General features: G+C 36.3%; 1 protein-coding gene, 1 long non-coding RNA gene and 1 other non-coding gene across 5 annotated transcripts in view; 1 reads left to right on the top strand and 2 right to left on the bottom strand.

The window, feature by feature from the left end:
* Nucleotides 1–20,133, bottom strand: part of LOC134756902 (uncharacterized) — a 127,974-nt gene that overhangs the window by 70,955 nt on the left and 36,886 nt on the right. The gene's annotated exons all lie outside the window — the stretch shown is intronic.
* The window catches only part of SLC35A3 (solute carrier family 35 member A3), a 54,004-nt gene that overhangs the window by 11,419 nt on the left and 22,452 nt on the right, over nt 1–20,133 (top strand). For all 3 annotated transcript variants that reach the window (XR_010130326.1, XM_031005034.3, XM_031005029.3), the window contains exons 2-3: nt 12,080–12,284; nt 18,090–18,244. Coding sequence is in view for 2 of the 3 variants with exons in the window: in XM_031005029.3 (XP_030860889.1) it covers nt 12,080–12,284; nt 18,090–18,244 (360 nt within the window). In the remaining variant the exon portion in view is untranslated. The remainder of the gene's footprint in view (nt 1–12,079; nt 12,285–18,089; nt 18,245–20,133) is intronic.
* LOC115932129 (U6 spliceosomal RNA) lies at nt 19,466–19,572 on the bottom strand. The gene has a single exon (XR_004068457.1). It is a non-coding gene; the product is annotated as a U6 spliceosomal RNA (small nuclear RNA).

The raw sequence follows: 20,133 nt of genomic DNA, 5'->3' as shown, positions 1-20,133 counted from the left end.
TTATTTATTTATTTATTTTTGAGACAGAGTCTTGCTCTGTTGCCCAGGCTGGAGTGTAGCAGGGGATTTCGGCTCACTGCAACCTCCTCCTCCCGGGTTCAAGAAATTCTCGTGGCCTCAGCCTCCTGAGTAGCTGGGATTACAGGTGTGTGCCACCATGCCTGGCTAATTTTTGTATTTTTAGTAGAGACGGGGTTTTGCCATGTTGACCAGGCTTGGCTCGAACTCCTGGCCCCAAGTGATCTGCTCACCTCAGCCTCCCAAAGTGCTAGGATTACAGATATGAGCCACTGCACCCAGCCTGTGTATGAATTTTAGTACAGTTTTAAAACATTGATTAAACATTTAGTTTTTTAGAACTTTTAGTGGCTGGAGACATATCAGCAAAATACGGATATTGTCTCAGAATGATAAGCTTTATACACAGACTGAAAAAGTATACAGACTATACATTGGTGAGCCACTGGAAATAAGTCTGTAGTAATACTGATTTTAGGGTTTACCTACACCTACAAGGATGTATTCTTTTTTTTTTTTTTTTTTGAGACGGAGTCTTGCTGTGTTGCCCAGGCTGGAGTGCAGTGGCACAATCTCAGCTCACTGCAACCTCCGCCTCTTGGGTTCAAGTGATTCTCGTGCCTCAGCCTCCTGAGTAGCTGGGATTACAGGCACACACCACCACGTCCAGCTAATTTTTTGTATTTTTAGTAGAGATGGGTTTTGCCATGTTGCCCAGGCTTTGAACCCCTGAGCTCAGGCAATCCGCCCACCTCGGCCTCCCAAAGTGCTGGGATTACAGGTGTGAGCCACTGCGTCCGGCCTGTATTCTATTTTTGAAAAGATGAATATAAATTATTAGTATATGGTGTTTTGAGCATTTTAGAACTTGGTGTAGATCTGTAATGCAATTAATGAAGATATAAATAATTTATCAGTATCTCATTAATTTGGGGATGGGGTGGTAGTAAGTGTGCATTAATGAAACATATGCATTATATAATGTATATTTTTTAAATATTTAGACCTGTAAAGTAACTTGTAATTGGCTGATAAAACTTTGTAAAGCAAGGATCTTTGGGAGCTGCTTTAATAAAAATGAAGGTAACTAGTATATCACATATATTTAAACTATGGATTTTAGTGTGTTTGAAAATCTTTTTCTCTTAAGAGTATTAAATAATTACTGAAAATATCTTTGAACATGAAATAAGCTAATATTTTTTGTATAAAATGCAAAAGTAAATTCTAACCAAGCCATCATCCAAACTCATTAAATCCAAATGAATGGAGTTTAGATGAATGAAATTTTCTTGTATATTTTCCCCCAAGAGGTGAGAAGAGATTTAAAAATAATAAAACTGAACTTTATAAATATCAAACATGCAAAAATTTAGAGGAGAATTAGTGATTAGAAAGCAAGTTCAAGATCGATTAGGGTGACAAACAAAACCCTGAAATATTTTTTGTGCACAGGACTGTAAAGGATTTATAGAAGTACTAGCAATGTGATTGCTGTATCAAATCAGTGTGATTGTAATGTCTACATTCATACCCAAAGATTATAATTATGGATCATTATAATAATTATACAATAGTTGATTATTATATTTTACTATATAGATATACTCAACGTTTACAATTTACAAATTTATGTGGAACTTTTAGAAAAAGTTGAAATTAGATTAATAGAATTGTGTGTGTGTGGGTGTGTGTGTGTGTGTTTCAGAACTGGAGGGGAGTGGAATGAAGAGAAGTTGGATAATGGCTACAAAAATACGGTTGGGGGCCAGGCGCGGTGGCTCATGCCTGTAATCCCAGCACTTTGGGAGGCCCAGGCGGGCGGATCACAAGGTGAGGAGATGATATCAACCTGACCAACATGGTGAAACCCCGTCTCTACTAAAAATACAAAAAATTAGCCGGGCGTGGTGGCGGGCGCCTGTAATCCCAACTACTCAGGAGGCCGAGACAGGAGAATCTCTTGAAACCGGGAGGCAGAGGTTGGAGTGAGCCGAGATCGCGCCACTGCACTCCAGCCTGGGCGACAAAGCGAGACTCCGTCTCAAAACAAAACAAAACAAAACAAAAAAAAGTTGAATAGAAGGAATAAGTTTTAGTATATGATAATACAATAGGGAAATATATTATTATTATTTTTTTTTTCGAGATGGAGTCTTGCTCTCTCACCCAGGCTGGAGTGCAGTGGCACGATCTCGGCTCACTGCACCCTCTGCCTCCCAGGTTCAAGCGATTCTCCTGCCTCAGCCCCCTGAGTAGCTGGGATTACAGGCGCCCACCATGCCTGGCTAATTTTTGTATGTTTAGCAGAGATGAGGTTTCACCATGTTGGCCAGGCTGGTCTCAAACTCCTGACTGCGTGATCCGCCGGCCTTGGCCTCCCAAAGTGCTGGGATTACAGGCATGAGCCACCACGCCCGGCCTTATTTTTTTATTTTATTTTACATTTAATTAATTATTTTACATTTCAAAATAGCTAGAAGAATTGTAATGTTCTCAACATAGAGATTAGTTTGTGGTGGTGGATATCCCAATTAACCCTCATTTAATCATTACACATCATATACATGTATGAAAATATCACATGTACTCCCAAAAGAAGTAGATCTGATGTATCAGTTAAAAAGTACAAAAACAAGAAATAGAGAGGACCTGAGAAATCATATGAAATATTGAATTTTTAAAAATAGCATAAAAACACTTGTGGCTTATATAATATTTAGAAGCCAGATAATTGATTCCCCTGGGGGGAAGAGGAAAGGAATAGACTTAGAGTTGTAGATTAAAGGGGCCTTTGCATCCTCATAGCTTAGCTCCCACTTAGGAGTGAGAACATAATGATGTTTGGTTTTTCATTCCTGAGTTACTTCCCCTAGAATAATGGTCTCCAATTCCATCTCGGTTGCTGTGAATGTCATTATTTCATTTCTTTTTATGGCTGAGTAGTACTCCATTGTATATATACCACAATTTCTTTGTTGATTAATAGACATTTGGACTGGTTCCATATTTTCATAATTGCAAATTGTGCTGCTATAAACATGCGTGTGCAAATATCTTTTTCATATAATGACTTCTTTTCCTCTGTCTAGATACCTAGTAGCGGGATTGCTGGATCAAATGGTAGTTCTACTTTTAGTTCTTTAAGGAATCTCCACATTGTTTTCCATAATAGTTATACTAGTTTACATTCCAGCCAGCAGTGTAAAAGTGTTCCCTTTTCAACACATCCATGCCAACATCTATTTTTATTTTTATTTTTTGATTTTGGCTGTTCTTGCAGGATTAAAGTGGTATCACACTGTGGTTTTGATTTGCATTTCCCTGATAATTAGTGATATTGGGCATTTTTTCATATGTTTATTGGCCATTTGTATATCTTCTTTTGAGAATTGTCTGTTCATGTCCTTAGCCCAATTTTGGATGGGATTCTTTGTTTTTTTCTTGCTGATTTGCTGGAGTTCCTTGTAGATTCTGGATATTAGTTGTTTGTTGGATGTATAGATTGCAAATATTTTCTCCCACTCTGTGGGTTGTCTGTTTACTCTGCTGATTATTTCTTTTGCTGTGAAGAAACATTTTAGTCATCTATCTTTGTTTTTGTTGCATTTGCTTTTGGGTTTTTGATAATTAAGTCTTTGCCTAAGCCAATGTCTAGTAGGGTTTTTCTAATGTTATCTTCTAGAATTTTTATGGTTTCAGGTCTTAGATTTAAGTCCTTGATCCACCTTGAGTTGATTTTTGTATAAGGTGAGAGAGGAGGATCCAGTTTCATTCTTCTACACGTGGCCAATTATCCCAGCATCATTTGCTGAATAGGGTGTCCTTTCCCCACTCTACGTTTTTGTTTGCTTTGTTGAAGATCAGTTGGCTGTAAGTATTTGGCTTTATTTCTGGGTTCTCTATTCTGTTCCATTGGTCTATGTGCCTATTTTTATAACAGTACCATGCTGTTTTAGTGACTATGGCCTTATAGTATAGTTTGAAGTCAGGTAATGTGATACCTCCAGATTTGTTCTTTTTGCTTAGTCTTGCTTTGGCTATGCAGGCTCCTTTTTGGTTCCATATGAATTTTAGGATTGTTTTTCCTAGTTCTGTGAAGAATGATGCTGGCATTTTGATGGGAATTGCATTGAATTTGTAGATTGCTTTTGGCAGTACGGTCATTTTCACAATATTGGTTCTACGCATCCGTGAGTGTGGGATGTATTTCTATTTATTTGTGTCATCTGTGATTTCTTTCAGCAGTGTTTTATAGTTTTCCTTATAGAGGTCTTTCACCTCCTGGGTTAGGTATATTCCTAAGTATTTTATTTTGATGTTTTGCAGCTATTGTAAAAGGGGTTGAGTTCTTTATTTGATTCTCAGCTTGGATACTGTTGATGTATAGGAGAGCTACAGATTTGTGTACATTGCTTTTGTATCCTGAAACTTTGCTGAATTTATTTATCGATTCTAGGAGCTTTTTGGATGAGTCTTTAAGGTTTTCTAAGTATACAATCATATTATAGGCAAACAGCCACAGTTTGACTTCCTGTTTATCAATTTGGATGCCTGATTATTTTCATTTTGAGTTTATTCTACTGTTAGGCAGAATAGTAAATTAAATTTTAATTCTTTATAGGTAATCTGTTACAAATGATCATTTGCTTGCATATATTCTACTTTTTTTTTTTTTTTTTTTGAGACAGGGTCTCACTCTGTTGCTCGGGCTGGAGTGCAGTGGTGCCGCCATGGTTCACTGCAGCCTTGACCTCCCAAGCTCAAGTGATCCTCCAACTTCAGCCTCCTGAGTAGCTGGGACTACAAGCATGCACCACCATGCCCAGATAATTTTTGTATTTTTTAGGAGAGACATGGTTTTGCCACGTTGCATAGGCTGGCCTCTAACTCCTGGGCTCAAGTGATCTGCCTGCCCCTGCGCCTGGCCATATTCTACTTTTCAACTTTTAAAAACATACATTATAATAAATAAAGAGCATTAATAATAACTGTATTATTATGGTGAATGTTTATATTGATGTTTGGAAATGGAAATGCAAAATTTTCAAAGTATATCCTGACCTTTAATTTTTATTTATTTATTTATTTATTTATTTGATTTTTTGAGACAGGGCCTCTCTTTGTTACTCAGGCTGGAGTGTAGTGGTACACAATCTTGGCTCACTGCAGCTTTGACTTCCCAAACTCAAGGGACACTTCCTCCTCAGACCCCAATAGCTGGGACCACAGGCACAGGCCACCATGCCCAGCTAATTTTTGTATTTTTTGTAGAGACAAGTTTTCACCATTTTGACCAGACTGGTCTCTCACTCCTGGAGTCAAGTGATCTGCACACCTGGGCCTACCAAAGTGCTGGGTTTACAAGCCTGAGCCACCACGCCTGGCCTAAATTTTCACTTGAAAAGAAGTTAGAGCATTGCTGTTATAATAGGGACATTATGGTCTTGTTTGCACAGAATAAACAAAAGACTTCCTTGAACAGATATGAAATCATTGTTTGACATTTTCCAGGAGAATTAGATGCCTCTGCCAAATGTAAGTTGCTGGAAACTTACTCTCCTTCCATATAGAGATAAAGGCACCAGGATGTCCTGGAATTTTACAATAGCATGTAGTGGGAGCCAGGGAGCCTGATATAAGCTATATAGGCTGGTGTCTCCAGTTACTAGTAGTGACCTTGAACAAATCATCTACTTCTCTATTCACTATTTTCTTCATTTTAAAGTGAAGAAATTATATTAGATGATTTCTAAAACATATTATACCTCTAAAGTGCTATAATTTTATTTCACATTGGACAAAATTGAGATAGATGATTAAGAAGTCTATGTATTCTTTCCTCTAAGCTTGATCCTCTATTTGTAACAGAGATATATTATTCAATTTTTGTCTCTGAAAGTCAAATTAAATGCTTAAGATCGTTTTTTCCAATAGTTATAATCTATGTATATTTAATAGTGAGTATACGTATTTTACCATTAAAAATTTTATCCTTATATTTATGGTGCTGCATTGTTCATGTTTGGAGCATATTCAGTTGAGGGTAGGAATTGCTGAATTTAGTAAGCTAGACTTAATGCTTTTAGGAATAGATCTCTCTGTAACTATGGTACTTAGCCTAATGTAGGCATGAAATAATGATTGTTGAATCTCTTTGAATATATTTATATATTACAATAATTAGGAGTTAAGGATCATATATATACAACCATACCTAAACCATGGTAGCTTAGGTATGGTTGATAGCTTGATAGCTTGGGTTGTGAGAGCTCTAAAGAGATATACTATAAACAGGGTTCACATTTGAAAAAATTTAGGTAGAACCTGGACTCATGGAAAAGATAGAGGTGGGGTGAAGAATAGACTAACAGAATGTCCTTAGAATTAATCCAAAGAAATCAGAGCTAGAGCCGAAGTTGTGAAGAAAGCCTGGTTAGGAATGCTATTATTTGGTATGTCCTCAATCTTTGATTTTTTATAATCAACTTTATTGAGTTGTAATTTACATACAATAAAATGTACCCATTGAATAAAATGAACCATTATACCCCTGAATTGTAGATTTAAACAAAATCCACAATTCAGTGAATTCTGATAAATAAATTCAATCATATAACCACCACACAGTATTTCCACCACTACCAAAAATTCTTTGCTGTCCCTTTGCAGTCAACCCTCAACCCTAGCCCCTATCTGTAGGTAACCATAAATTTGCATCTGTCACTATAATTTAATTTTGCCTTTTCTAGAATTTTATATATAAATGGAAAGATAAAGTATACAGTATACTGTTTTGTTTAATTTTTTTTTGCTCAGTATGTTTTTTACTTTTGTTGGGTGCTTTAGTGTGGCAGTATTTTATTCCTTTTTATAGCTGAGCATTATTCCATTGTATGGATATACCACATAGGATAATTTATTCAAATATTGATGGGCATTTGGAGTATTTCATTTCTGATGTTACAAATAAAGCTCTTATAAATATTCATGTGCAAATATTGTTGTGAACATGTGTTTTCAAATTTCTTGGGTATATCTAAGAGTGGAATTGCTAGGTCATATGAAAAGATTATGTTATTGTTTTCTTCCTTCTCTTCCTTCCCTTCCTTCTGTCCCTCCCCTCCCCTTCTCTTCCCTCCCCTCTCCTCCCCTCCTCTCGTTTCTTCCCTTCCTTTCCTACCTTCCCTTTCTTACCTGTCTTTCTCCCCTTGGTCTCCTCTCCCCTCCCCTTCCCCTCCTCTTTCCTCCCCTTCTCTCCTCTCTCCTATACTCTTTTTGTTTTTATTTGAGAGGGTCTTGCTCTGTTGCTCAGGCTAGAATACAGCAGTTCAATCGTAGCTCACTATAGCCTCAAACCTCCTGGGCTCAAGCCATCCTCCTGCCTCAGCCTCCTGAGTAGCTGGAACTACATGCATGTAGCACCAAACCCAGCTAATTATTTTTTGTAGAGACGGGATCTCAATATGTTGCCCAGGCTGGTCTCAAACTCCTGGCCTCAAGTGATCCTCCAGCCTCAGCCTCCCAAAGTGCTGTTTTCTTTTAATAAGGAATTGATAAACTTTTTCAAAGTGGTCGTACCATTTTACATTTTCACTAGCAATGTTGAGGGCTGTTTGCTCTAAATCCCCTTTAACACTTAGTTGTATCAGTTTTTAAAATTTAGCCAGTCTAATAGGTACATAATGGTATCTCACTGTGGTCTTAATTTGTATTTCCCTAATGACGTTTTCCTATGCCTATTAGTCACTCATTTGTCTTTATTGATAAAATATCTTTGTTTTGTTTTGTTTTGTTTTGTTTTGTTTTGCTTTGTTTGAGATGGAGTTTTACTCTTGTTGCCCACACTGGAGTACAATGGCCTAGTCTTGGCTCACTGCAACCTCCATCTCTCGGGTTCAAGCAATTCTCCTGCCTCAGCCTCCTGAGTAGCTGGGATTACAGGCACCTGCAAGCATGCCTGACTAATTTTTGTATTTTTAGTAGAGATGGGATTTCATTATGTTGGCCAGGCTGCTCTTGAACTCCTGACCTCAGGTGATCCACCCACCTCGGCCTCCCAAAGTGCTGGGATTACAGGCATGAGCCACCGTGCCCGGCTGGTAAAATATCTTTTGCCTATTTTTAAATTGGATTGTCGGTCTTTGATTTATTGTATTATTCAAGTTCTGTATATATTCTGGATATATTGTCAGATACATGTATTGAGAGTATTTTCTCCCATAATGTAGTTTGCCTTTCATATTATTTTACAGTATCTTTGGAAGAGCAGTCTTTAATTTATTATTGTTTTATTTTATTGAGGCAGAGTCTTGCTCTGTCACCCAGGCTGGAGTGTGGTGGCATGAACATGGCTCACTGCAGCCTTGACCTTCTGGGCTCAATTGATCCTCCTGCCTCAGCCTCTTGAATGCTGGGACCACAGGTGCATGCCACCATGCCTAGCTAATTTTTTGTAGAACTGAGGTCTCACTTTGTTGTCCAGGCTGGTCTTGAACTTCTGGGCTCAAATGATCCTCCTGCCTCAGCCTCTCAAAGTGCTGGGATTACAGGTGTGAGCCACTGCACCTGGCCTGATTTTTAATTTTAATGTGTCCAGTTTATCCATTTTTTTCATTTATGGTTTGTGCTTTTTGTATCCTAAGAACTCTTGGCCTATCTCTACATCATTACAGTTTTTTTCCTATGCTTTGTTATTATTGAATATTTATAGTTTCAGCTTTTGTAATGGCTATATGATCCATTTCTAGTCAATATTTGGTGTGAGAAAGTTAGGGGTAGAAGGTTATTTTTTAAAAAATACGTATATCTGGCGGGGCACGGTGGCTGAAGCCTGTAATCCCAGCACTTTGGGAGACCAAGGTGGGTGGATCATGAGGTCAGGAGATCGAGACCATCCTGGCCAACATGGTGAAACCCCGTCTCTACTGAAAATACAAAAATTAGCTGGGTGTGGTGGCGTGTGCTTGTAATCCCAGCTACTCGGGAGGCTGAGGCAGGGGAATTGCTTGAACAAGGGTGTCAGAGTTTGCAGTGAGCTGAGATCATACCACTGCACTCCAGCCTGGTGACAGAGCGAGACTCTGTCTCAAAAAATAAATAAATAAATAAAAATACGTAGATCTCATTATTCCAGTCCAGAACTATTTGTTGAAAAGACTGTCCCCTTTTTTCTGTACCTTTGTCAAATATTGTTTGACAATATTTATATATGGTTTAATAGACTGAATATTTGTGCTCTTCTCCTCTCCGTCCCCTGCCTCCCCAAATTCACATGTTGAAATCCTAACTCTCAATATGATGGTATTAAGAAGTAGGGCCTTTGGGAGGTAATTAGGTCATGAAAGTGGAGCCCTCATGAATGAGATTAGTGCCTTTATAAAAAGAGACCCCAGAGAACTCTCTATTTTCTGCCATGTGAGGATACAATGAGAAGACAGACATCTCTGAACCCAGAAGAAGGGCCTCACTAGAACCCAACGATGCTAGCACTCTCATCTTGGACTTCCAGTCTGCAGAACTGTGAGAAATAAATTGCTGTGTTTATAAGCCACCCAGTCTATGATACTTTGTTACAGCAGCCTAAGCTCATAAGACATATGGATCTAAATCTGGACTATATTCTGTTCCATTGATCTATGCTTCTGTCCTCATGCCAATACCAGGTTTTGTTTTTTTTGTTTTGAGATGATGTCTCGCTCTGTCGTCCAGGCTGGAGTGCAGTGGCGCAATCTCAGCTCACTGCAACCTTCGCCTCTGGGTTCAATCAATTCTCCTGCCTCAGCTTCGTGAGTAGCTGGGATTACAGGTGCCTGCCACCATGCCCGGCTAATTTTTTGTATTTTTAGTAGAGATGGGCTTTCACTATGTTGGCCAGGCTGGTCTTGAACTCCTGACCTCGTGATCTGCCTGCCTTGGCCTCCCAAAGTGCTGGGATTACAGGCGTGAGCCAGCGCGCCCAGCCACCAGTTTTGATTACTGTAGTTTTATAGTAAGTCTGGAAGTTTGGTAGCTTAAGGCTTTCAATTTTGTTTTTCTTTTTCAAAATCGTTTTGATGGTCTAGGTCCTTTGTATTTCCATATGATTTTAAAATAAGCTTGCTTGGTTTTTGTTTGTTTACCAAAAAAGCCTACAGCGATTTTGTTCAGAATTGAATTGCATCTTCAGTTAAATCTATGACAAAGGATGTGATCATCACTAGGAAAGCAGTCAGGTATTACACACTGCATTAAGTCCTTCCTTGAATCCTTGAATTCAAGTAAGATCTGATAGATCTTTTTTTGGAGACGTAGTCTTGCTCTGCCGCCAGGCTAGAGTGCAGTGGCATGATCTCGGCTCACTGCAACCTTCACCTCCCGAGTTCAAGCTATTCTCCTGCCTCAGCCTTGCGAGCAGATGGGACTACAGGTGCGTGCCACCACAACCAGCTAATTTTTGTATTTTTAGTAGAGACGAGGTTTCACCATGTTGGCCTGGCTGGTCTCAATCTCTTGACCTCATGATCTACCTGCCTCAGCCTCCCAAAGTGCTGGGATTACAGGCATGAGCCACTGCACCCAGCCAGGTAGATCATTTTTTTGTCTGCCATGGTAATGGTGGTTGATAGTGTTCAGATTTTCTATATTCTTACTGGGTTTTCTTTTTTGTTGTTATTTTACTAATTACTGAGAAAGGTAGGGTAAAAATCTTTAATTATGACTGCATTTACCTGTTTTCCCCTTTAGTTATGTTAGTTTTTGATTTATGTATTTTGAAGGTATGTTATTAGGCACATATGTATTTTAAAATGGTTATATTTTTCTAATGTATTGACCCTTTTATCATGATGAAATGTCCTTTGATTCCAGAAATAAATCTTATGTAACCCATTTTGGCTGATATTACTAAAGTTTCTTTAATTTTTTTAGTTATTTTTTTCATGATATATCTTTTTTTGTCCTTTTACTTTTTAACCTATATATGTCTTCATATTTAAAGTAAGTCTCCTGGAGTAATACTGAATTGCTTTAGGGAAAATATAGGGATTTTGAATTAGTTTCATTGGGGGAAGCTGGGTGAAGGGTACATATGAACTCTTGTACTATTTTTTAAACTATGTGAGTCTAAAATTATTTTAAGTCTTCATAATTGCTTGTTGCTGCATTTTTAAGATAGCTTGCTTGAAATTCTTTTCTGACTATTGCAACAACTGTGTCATCTCTGCATTGTTGTCTGTTGGTTGTCCTTACTCATCCAAGTTGAGACCTTTTTTCTGTTTGTTGGTATAATAAATATACTTACTTTGGATTGTTTCCTGAACTTTTTGCGTATTATATTATGAGACTCTGTTAACTATTTAAATCTTCTGTGTTAATAGACAGCCACTGGGGAGGGAGGAAAAGTACTGCCTCCTTGCAAACATTTGCCTTCTATAGGGCAGGAATGGTCAGCAGGGCTCTGTGCCACAGTTTCTGTGGCTTTAACCCCTAGTGGGAGGGGGAAGGGCCACCACCTCTGCTCTCATTGGTTCAAGACGAGGATGATCAGTAAAGTTCTTTCTTGCTGATTACACAGTAACCAGTTGAAAAGATTTTATTCTGAAAGACTCTTGCCTTCTCAGGCCTTTGGTTAGAGAAAGTATGTTTTTCTTGGGGCTTTTGTTGTTGTTGTTGTTCTATGCCTTTGAGCAGTTTCAGGTTTTGGGCTGCTGTAGCACCCAAAGTAGATTACATCTGTAGCAAAAAAAATCTCTAGGGAATTCACTGCTGAGTCATCCGTCAAGATCTGATGTCTCTAGCCAATTTACCTTATTTTCTTCACCTTTCAGAGTCTTCTGGTAGTTGCTTTTTGTTTCCAATTCAAGGTTTTTGGTTGTAATTAGCAGAAAGAATAAGGTGGAGTGTGCTTATTTCATCTTGAGTCTCTTGGTTTCTGTTTTTTTTTTCTTTTTTCTTTTTGGTGGCAGGTGGAGGAGAGACCTGACCTGCAGGCCCTCTCCCTTCTCCCTGTTGGTGTTTTTAAATATACTAGTTTTCATATGTTGTAATCTTATTTCTTTGCCCTGTTTATTTTGTTTTTCAGGCAAATGAAGATAAAACAATGTCCGCCAACCTAAAATACGTTTCCCTGGGAATTTTGGTCTTTCAGACTACCAGTTTGGTTCTAACAATGCGTTATTCCAGAACTTTAAAAGAAGAAGGACCTCGTTATCTATCTTCTACAGCAGTGGTTGTTGCTGAACTTTTGAAGATAATGGCCTGCATTTTATTGGTCTACAAAGACAGCAGTAGGTATCTAGGTTTTTTGTTTTTAATCAATGCAATTTATTTGGTTTGCATATATATATTGGTAACTACACATTTGCACTCTTGCATTGTCGAATGGCCTAGTATGAAGAACATTTCAATATTTTAAAAATTTTCTTAAGACATTTTAAGTCTAGTAATAAAGCCATTTTCTTTTAATCTGTATCATGATTCATATCTTCTGGTTAATTCTGTAAATATAAAATAGTTTCTTGCATTTATAATAATTTGAGAGTAAGTAAATTTTATAAATCTGTTACTGTTAGAACTTTAGAAGAATCATAATAATTTTTTTACTAATGTAAACACCTTCTGTTTTATTTGCTTTATTGATTAGTCCAGCAGTGACCAATTTTATATAGTTTTTAAAAATTGTTCTATTGAGATAATTCATGAGCCATACAATTTATGTGTTTAAAGTATATTATTTAATGGTTTTTGGTATATTTCAATTATAATGTTTTAAACCTGTGGTAAAGTATATACACATAACATAAAATTTGCCATCTTAACTATGTGTAGTGTACACTTCATTGTCATTACTTTTACAGTGTTGTACAACAATGTAAATTTTTTTATCACTTTTATCTAAAATTTTTTATCTAAATTTTATCTAAAATTTTTTATCTAAATTTTATCTAAAATTTTTTATCTAAATTTTATCTAAAATTTTTTATCTAAATTTTATCTAAAATTTTTTATCACTTTAAACAACAACTTTGTAACTGTTAAGTAATAACCCCCATTCTCCCTTACCCACAGCCCCTAGTAACCTCTAATTCACTTTCTGGCTCTATGAATTTGCCTATTCTAAATATTTCATATAAGTAGAATCATGTATTTGTCCTTTTAGGTCTGGCACTTAGCAAAATGTTTTCAAGATTTGTTCACGTTGTAACATGCATCAGAACTTTATTCCTTTTTATGGCTGAATAACATTGTATTGTATGGACGTAGCACATTTTGTTTATTCATCCATGTGTTGATGGACACTTGGGTTGTTTCCACCTTTTGGCTATCGTGAATAATGCTGGAAAGAACAATGAGTAATGCTTCAGTAGATGTACAAGTATCTGTTTGAGTCCCTGTTTTCATTCCTTTTGGGTATATATTTAGGAGTAGAATTGCTGGGTCATATGGTAATTCTATGTTTAACTTTTTAAGGAACCATCAAACTGTTTTTCACAGCAACTGGACCATTTTATATGTCCATCAACAAAGTATGAAGGTTCCTGTTTCTTCACATCTTCACCAGCACTTAATATTTTGTTTTTTTGTTTTTTTAAATAGCCATTCTAATAGGTGTGAAGTAGTTTCTCATTGTGGTTTTGACTTGTTTCTCTAATAACTAATGATGATGAATTTTTATGGGTTTTTTTTTGGCTTTTTGTGTATTTTCTTTCTTTCTTTCTTTCTTTCTTTCTTTCTTTCTTTCTTTCTTTCTTTCTTTCTGTCGTTTCTTTTCTTTCTTTTTTCGAGACTGAGTCTCACTATGTCGCCTAGGCTGGAGTGCAGTGGCATGATCTTGGCTCACTGTAACCTCCACCTCCCTGGTTCAAGCAATTCTCATGCCTCAGCCTCCCGAGTAGCTGTGATTACAGGTGCATGCTACCACACCCTGCTACTTTTTGTGTTTTTAGTAGAGATGGGGTTTCACCAGGTTGGCCAGGCTGGTCTTGAACTCCTGACCTCAGGTGATCCGCCCACCTCGGCCTCCCAAAGTGCTGGGATTACAGGAGTGAGCCACCACACCTGACCCTTTTTGTGTATTTTCTTTTGAACTACATCTGACATGACTTGTTAAAAGATAGAATATGGGAAAGTCAGAAGAAAGGAGGAATCCAGCTTGAGGAATAATTGCTAGGTTTTTAGATTAAACTATTGGGTGAATGGGTGCTGCAATTAATGATATATATAAATAGATTTGGGGGGAATTTAAAGCTGCTTTTTGCATCATATAAGTTTCAGACAGCTATAAGGCATTCCCATTGAGATGTCAAATAGTAGAGTCTATGCATATGGAGCTCAAGAATTTGTCAGTTTACATTTTGCTTTAAAGTTGAGGATTGAATGAGATAACCTAGTGTATACTAGAAGAGGAGAAGGCCAAAGGCTGAACTCTGTAACATTCCCAATATTTAGAGATCAGATTCCACAGAAGGAATCAGCAAAAGAAGACAGAAGCAAAATAGAAAGATAAATGGAAACGTAATAGCCAAACTGAGATGGTAGTGTTTTTGCTGCTATGGTATAGATGAGCAGAAGTATTCACTGCATTTAACATTGTGGAGCCAAAGATATCTTTGACACAAATAGTTGCATTGTAGAGAGATGTGGTGAAAATGTGGTAAAACCAACTTTCAGTGAACCAAAGCATCTATAGACACGCCATACAGAAAAACAGATTCCAGGTGGATTAAAGATTGACATTTAAGAAGCAAAACTTTATGACCTTACTATTGTGAATGATTTCAAACAACATACAAAAGGTACAAATAAGACATAAGGGAAAAAATAGATAATTTAGGGTATATTGAATTGAAAAACATCTGTAAATCAAGTCAAGTAAGAAGGCAAGTCACAAATTAAGAGAAGATATTTATATCACTTGTAACCACCAATAATTAATATCCAGAATTACAGTTACTCCTACAACTCAATCAGAGTTCATAGAAACTTAGTAGAAAAGGGGGCAAAGGATATAAACAGGTAATTCACAGAAGAAGAAACCTGCATGCAGATAAATATATAAAAAGATGCTCAACTTCACTAGCAATCAAGGAAATCAGATTAAAACCACAGGACACAATTTCACTGCCCTCAAATTGGCAAAAATAAAAAGTCTTAATACCAGGAATTGGTGATTATTTAAAAATTGAATTTAAAAATTAAAAAATAATCAGGTTCGGTGCACACCTATAGTCCCAGTTACTTGGGAGGCTGAGGCAGGAGGATTGCTTAAGCTCAGGAGTTGGGATCTAGCCTGGGCAACATAGCGAGGCCCTCATCTGTAAAAATAAAATAACATAAAATTAAGGTAATATTTTAGTTTTCTTTTCTGGTAAAACTAAGAAAAAAACCTTTTGGTAACTTTTATCTTAGTTAAGAATTTTTCAACTATTATTTTGGGTTGAGGAGAGGGTGAGTACCAGGTAGCAATTTTAAAGTTTTTTTTATTTCAAAAAACTTTTCATAATCAAAGTCTTCCTATTTTATATTGAGAGAAAAAATTGTCTAAAGTATCATTATTGGTAAATAATTCTAGGTTTCCTTCGAATTAGAATAATTAGAATAATTCTAGGCTCCTTAGAACCCTAATTCTAGGGTTCCTTAGAATTTCTCATTTTTTTGAGGAGTTTATGTATATATCTCTAAAGGATCTTTGGCCATTTTTCGTGACTGATACCATAAGATTGGCCAGCTCAAAGTTCACTTTCAATCCCTTTCTCCCTTTCTTGGCTCTAACGTGGAAGAAATAAAGGAAAAGACTTCCCGGCTTCCTTGCAGCTATTGGTAGTTATGCAACACAATTCTGTTCAATGAGAACCAAGAGGATACCTGCTAAGCTGCTGTTTCCTCTCCTTTTTTTGCTGCCTGAAACAAGAACTAGAGATGCAGCAGTACTTTGATGACCTTGTTGCAATAATCACGTAGACAACAGATGAAAAGCATGAAGATTAAAAAGCCAAAATATATAGTTATATAAGTTTTATATACAGTTATATATATAACTATATATAAAACTATATTATATATATAACTATATATATAACTATATATATAACTATATTATATATATAACTATATATATAACTATATATAACTATATTATATATATAACTATATATAACTATATATAAAACTATATTATATGTATAACTATATATATAAGTATATTATATATAACTATATGTATAACTATATATAACTATATATATAACTATATATAGATATATATATAGATATATATATATATATGGATCTTAGAATAGTGCTTAGTTGATATTATCACATACCAGGCACATTTTGGTTTCCAAAATTGGACATGTATTAAGATCTAATATATATATTATATATATTATATATTTATTTATTTATTTATTTTACCATCCAGGAATTTTCTCAAGGTTATATTGCAGAAATTTTTAAAGCCTGTTATTCTACTCTAATGCAGTTATTTTGTTTTTCTGCTATGCCTTTTTTTCTAAGTATACCTCTCTTGGACATAATTTTAATAATTTGCAATATGAAGAGACACAGGCTTAATTTGTAGCAGCATTGTATTAACAGGAAAGAGAGAATCCTGCTGTCTCTTTGATAATCCAGCTGAACCTAGAATATTGATTTCAGCCTGTTTATCACCAGAATGGGCTGCAGTGGTTAGAGGATTTCCAACATAGATACTGGAAGGTCTTTAAAAGATAATGCTGTATGAAAGATTCATGCAACCAAGAAGGGGTTGGTTCCTCATAACTCTGAAATCCTCTGGCTCCAGCTTTCTCTTTTTTTCCTCTCCTGGTTGATGGCAGCTTGACCCATTAATGGCACCACTTTGAGTTTTCTTCAGTCTCAATGTCGCAGTCAGGGTGGGAGAAGTGGAAGAATAAGCCTTCTTCCAGACCACTGGTTGGCAGCCTGTGCAAGAGCTAATCTGGTTTGTTTTCAAGCCAGTGACAGTCACTTTTTTTTTTTTTTTTTGAGATGGGGATCTTGTTCTTTTGCTCAGGCTGAAGTGCAGTTATGCAATCATAGCTTGCTGCTACTCCAAACTCCTGGGCTCAGTTGATCCTCCTGCCTCAGCCTCCTGGATAGCTGGGACTACAGGTGCATGCCACAACACCCAGCTAATTAAAAAAATTTTTTTTTGAGACAGGTTCTCATTATGTTGATCAAGCTGGTCTTGAACTCCTGGCCTCAAGCAATCCTCTCACTTTGACCTCCCAAGATGCTGGCATTACAGACAGGAGCCACCGTGCCCAGCCTGACAGTCACTTTTAGGAGTGGGTTCATTTGCTTCTAGCATCCACCTTCCCACTTTTCTTAGAGTCCTTTGTCCACCCCAGGGACTTTTCCCCTCCTTTCACAGCTAGACACTTTGGCACCCTTTGCAACTTGCTTGGTGCAGGGCTACCACAAACTTTCAATTTGGAAGAAAATGCAATATTTGAAAAGTGTAATAAAATGAAGCATAATTAAATGAGGTATGCTTACAGAGAGAGAGCGCTTAGGTCCCTGAGTCTCTATAAAAGCTTTAAATCTGGACTCACCCTATGTGACACAAATCCCTATGGGTTGAACTAGTGTTAGTTGGGTTTTCTGTTGTTTGCAACCAAACCCATTCCTTAACTGATTTACCTTCTTTTAATGATTAAAGTCTTCACAATTACTAATTGGCATGAATGGCTGATGATAAACAAAATGCACAAAATACAAGTTTTTATAACATTGCTATAATAAACTAAGAATACTTGGTTAACAAATTAAAACTTTGAGCTTTTGGCTGTCATAAATATGTGTCTGTATGTGTTTGTATATATACATATATGTAGATATACATAAGATAAATTTGATTATATATCAGAATAAAAGAATATAAGATTTCTTAATACATTATAATATTTAACATTTAAAAAATCAGCATCATAAAGATATATTTTAGTCCTAAAAGCATCTGACATGTAGCTCAATTTTGTTTTCCTATAGGTTAGAAAATTGAGATCTTGAGAGCAGATATATAACTTATTCAGAGTTACTTAATTACTGATTTTTCTCATATTATTTTCTAGAATGTAGTCTAAGAGCACTGAATCGAGTACTACATGATGAAATTCTTAATAAACCTATGGAAACACTTAAACTTGCTATTCCATCAGGGATCTATACTCTTCAGAATAATTTACTGTATGTGGCACTATCAAATCTAGATGCAGCTACTTATCAGGTACTTAAAATACATTTCTTTCTTTTTTAAAAAAACTTTTTTCTTATACATAATAATTGTATATATTTATGGGGTACATGTGATATTTTGATACATGCATCCAATGTGTAATGATCAAATCAGGGTATTTAGGATATTCATCTCCACAAACATTTATCATTTCTTTGTGTTGGGGACATTTCAGATCTTCTCTTCTAGTTATTTTGAAATTTTGAGTAAATTATTGTTAACCATAGTCACCTTACTATGCTAACACTAGAACTTATTCCTTCTCTCTAACTCAATTTTTGTACCCATTAACCAATCTTTCTTTATTCCTCCCCCTGCCCTTGTATCTTTCCCATCCTCTGGTAGCTATCATTCTGCTCTCTACCTCCATGAGACCCCCCCGCTCCCTTTTTTTTTTTTTAGCTTCCACATGTGAGTGAAAATATGATATTTGTCTTTCTGTGTGTGCCTGGGTTGTTTCACTTAACATAATGACCTCTAGTTGCATCCACGTTGTTGCAAATGACAGGATCTCATTCTTGTTATATCTGAATAGTATTTCTTTATGCATTTATCCATTGATGGACACTTAGGTTGAGTTCATATCTTAGCTATTGTGAACAATGCTGCAATAAATACAGGGCTAGAGATATCCTTTTGATATACTGATTTCCTTTCCTTTGGATAAATACCCAGTAGTGGGATTGCTGGATTGTCTGGTAGTTCTATTTTAAGTTTTTTGAGAATGCTTTGTACTGTTTTCCATAGAGGCTGTACTAATTTACATTCTCAGCAACAGTGTACAGGAGCTCCTTTTTCTCCACATACTCACCAGCACTGGTTATTTTTTGTCTTTTTGATAATAGCTATTCTAACAGGGGGCAGGATGATATGTCACTGTGGTCTTGATTTGCGTTTCCCTGATGACTAGTGATGTTGAGCATTTTTTCATATACCTGTTGGCTATTTGTATGTCTTCTTTTGGGAAATGTTTATTGAGGTCCTTTGCCCACTTTTTAATGGGATTATTTGTTCTTACGCTCTGGCGTTCTTTATATATTATGGATATTAGTTTCTTGTCACATGATTAGTGCAAATATTTTCTCCCATTCTACAGATTGTCTCTGTATTTTTTTCTTTGCTTTGCAGAAGCTTTTTGTTTAATATAGTTCCATTCTATTTTTGTTTTCATTGCCTGTGCTTTTTTTCTGATGTATTTATTTGTATATCTTTTAAAATATGGAACACTTCATGAATTTGTTTGTCATCCTTATGCAGGGGCTATGCTAATCTTCTCTGTATAATTCCAATTTTAGTATATGTGCTGCTGAAGCAAGCACTGCCTGTGCTTTTGAAATAACAGCCATAAAATCTGCCCTGACCAATGTCCTGAAACATTTCTCCTCTATTTTCTTCTAGTAGTAGTTTTATAGTTTTGAGTCTTATGTTTATGTCTTTAATCCATTTTGAGTTTTTTTTATATGGTGAGAGATGGGATCTAGTGTCATTTTTCTTCATATTCATATCCAATTTTCTCAGCGTCATTTATTGAAGAGGATGTCCTTTTTCTAATGCATGCTCCTGGCACCTTCGTCAAAAATTAGTTGGCTATAAACACGTAAATGTATTTTGGGGTTCTCTATTTTGTTCCATTGGTCTTTGTGCCTGTTATTAAACAAATTCCATGCTATTTTGGTTACTATAGCCTTGTAGTATATTTGGAAGTCATAGTGTGATGCCTCTAGCTTTGTTCTTTTTGCTCAGGGTTGCTTTGGCTATTATTCAGGGTCTTTGTGGTTCCATATGAATTTTAGGATTGTTTTTTCTGTTTCTGTGAAGAGTGTCATTGGTATTTTGATGGGGATTGTCCTGAATCCGAAGATCGCTTTTGGTAATATGGT

The sequence above is a fragment of the Gorilla gorilla genome, chromosome 1 (genome assembly GCF_029281585.2).
Source record: "Gorilla gorilla gorilla isolate KB3781 chromosome 1, NHGRI_mGorGor1-v2.1_pri, whole genome shotgun sequence".
Classification (NCBI taxonomy): Eukaryota; Metazoa; Chordata; class Mammalia; order Primates; family Hominidae; genus Gorilla; species Gorilla gorilla.
This window is presented reverse-complemented; position numbering and strand designations above follow the sequence as displayed.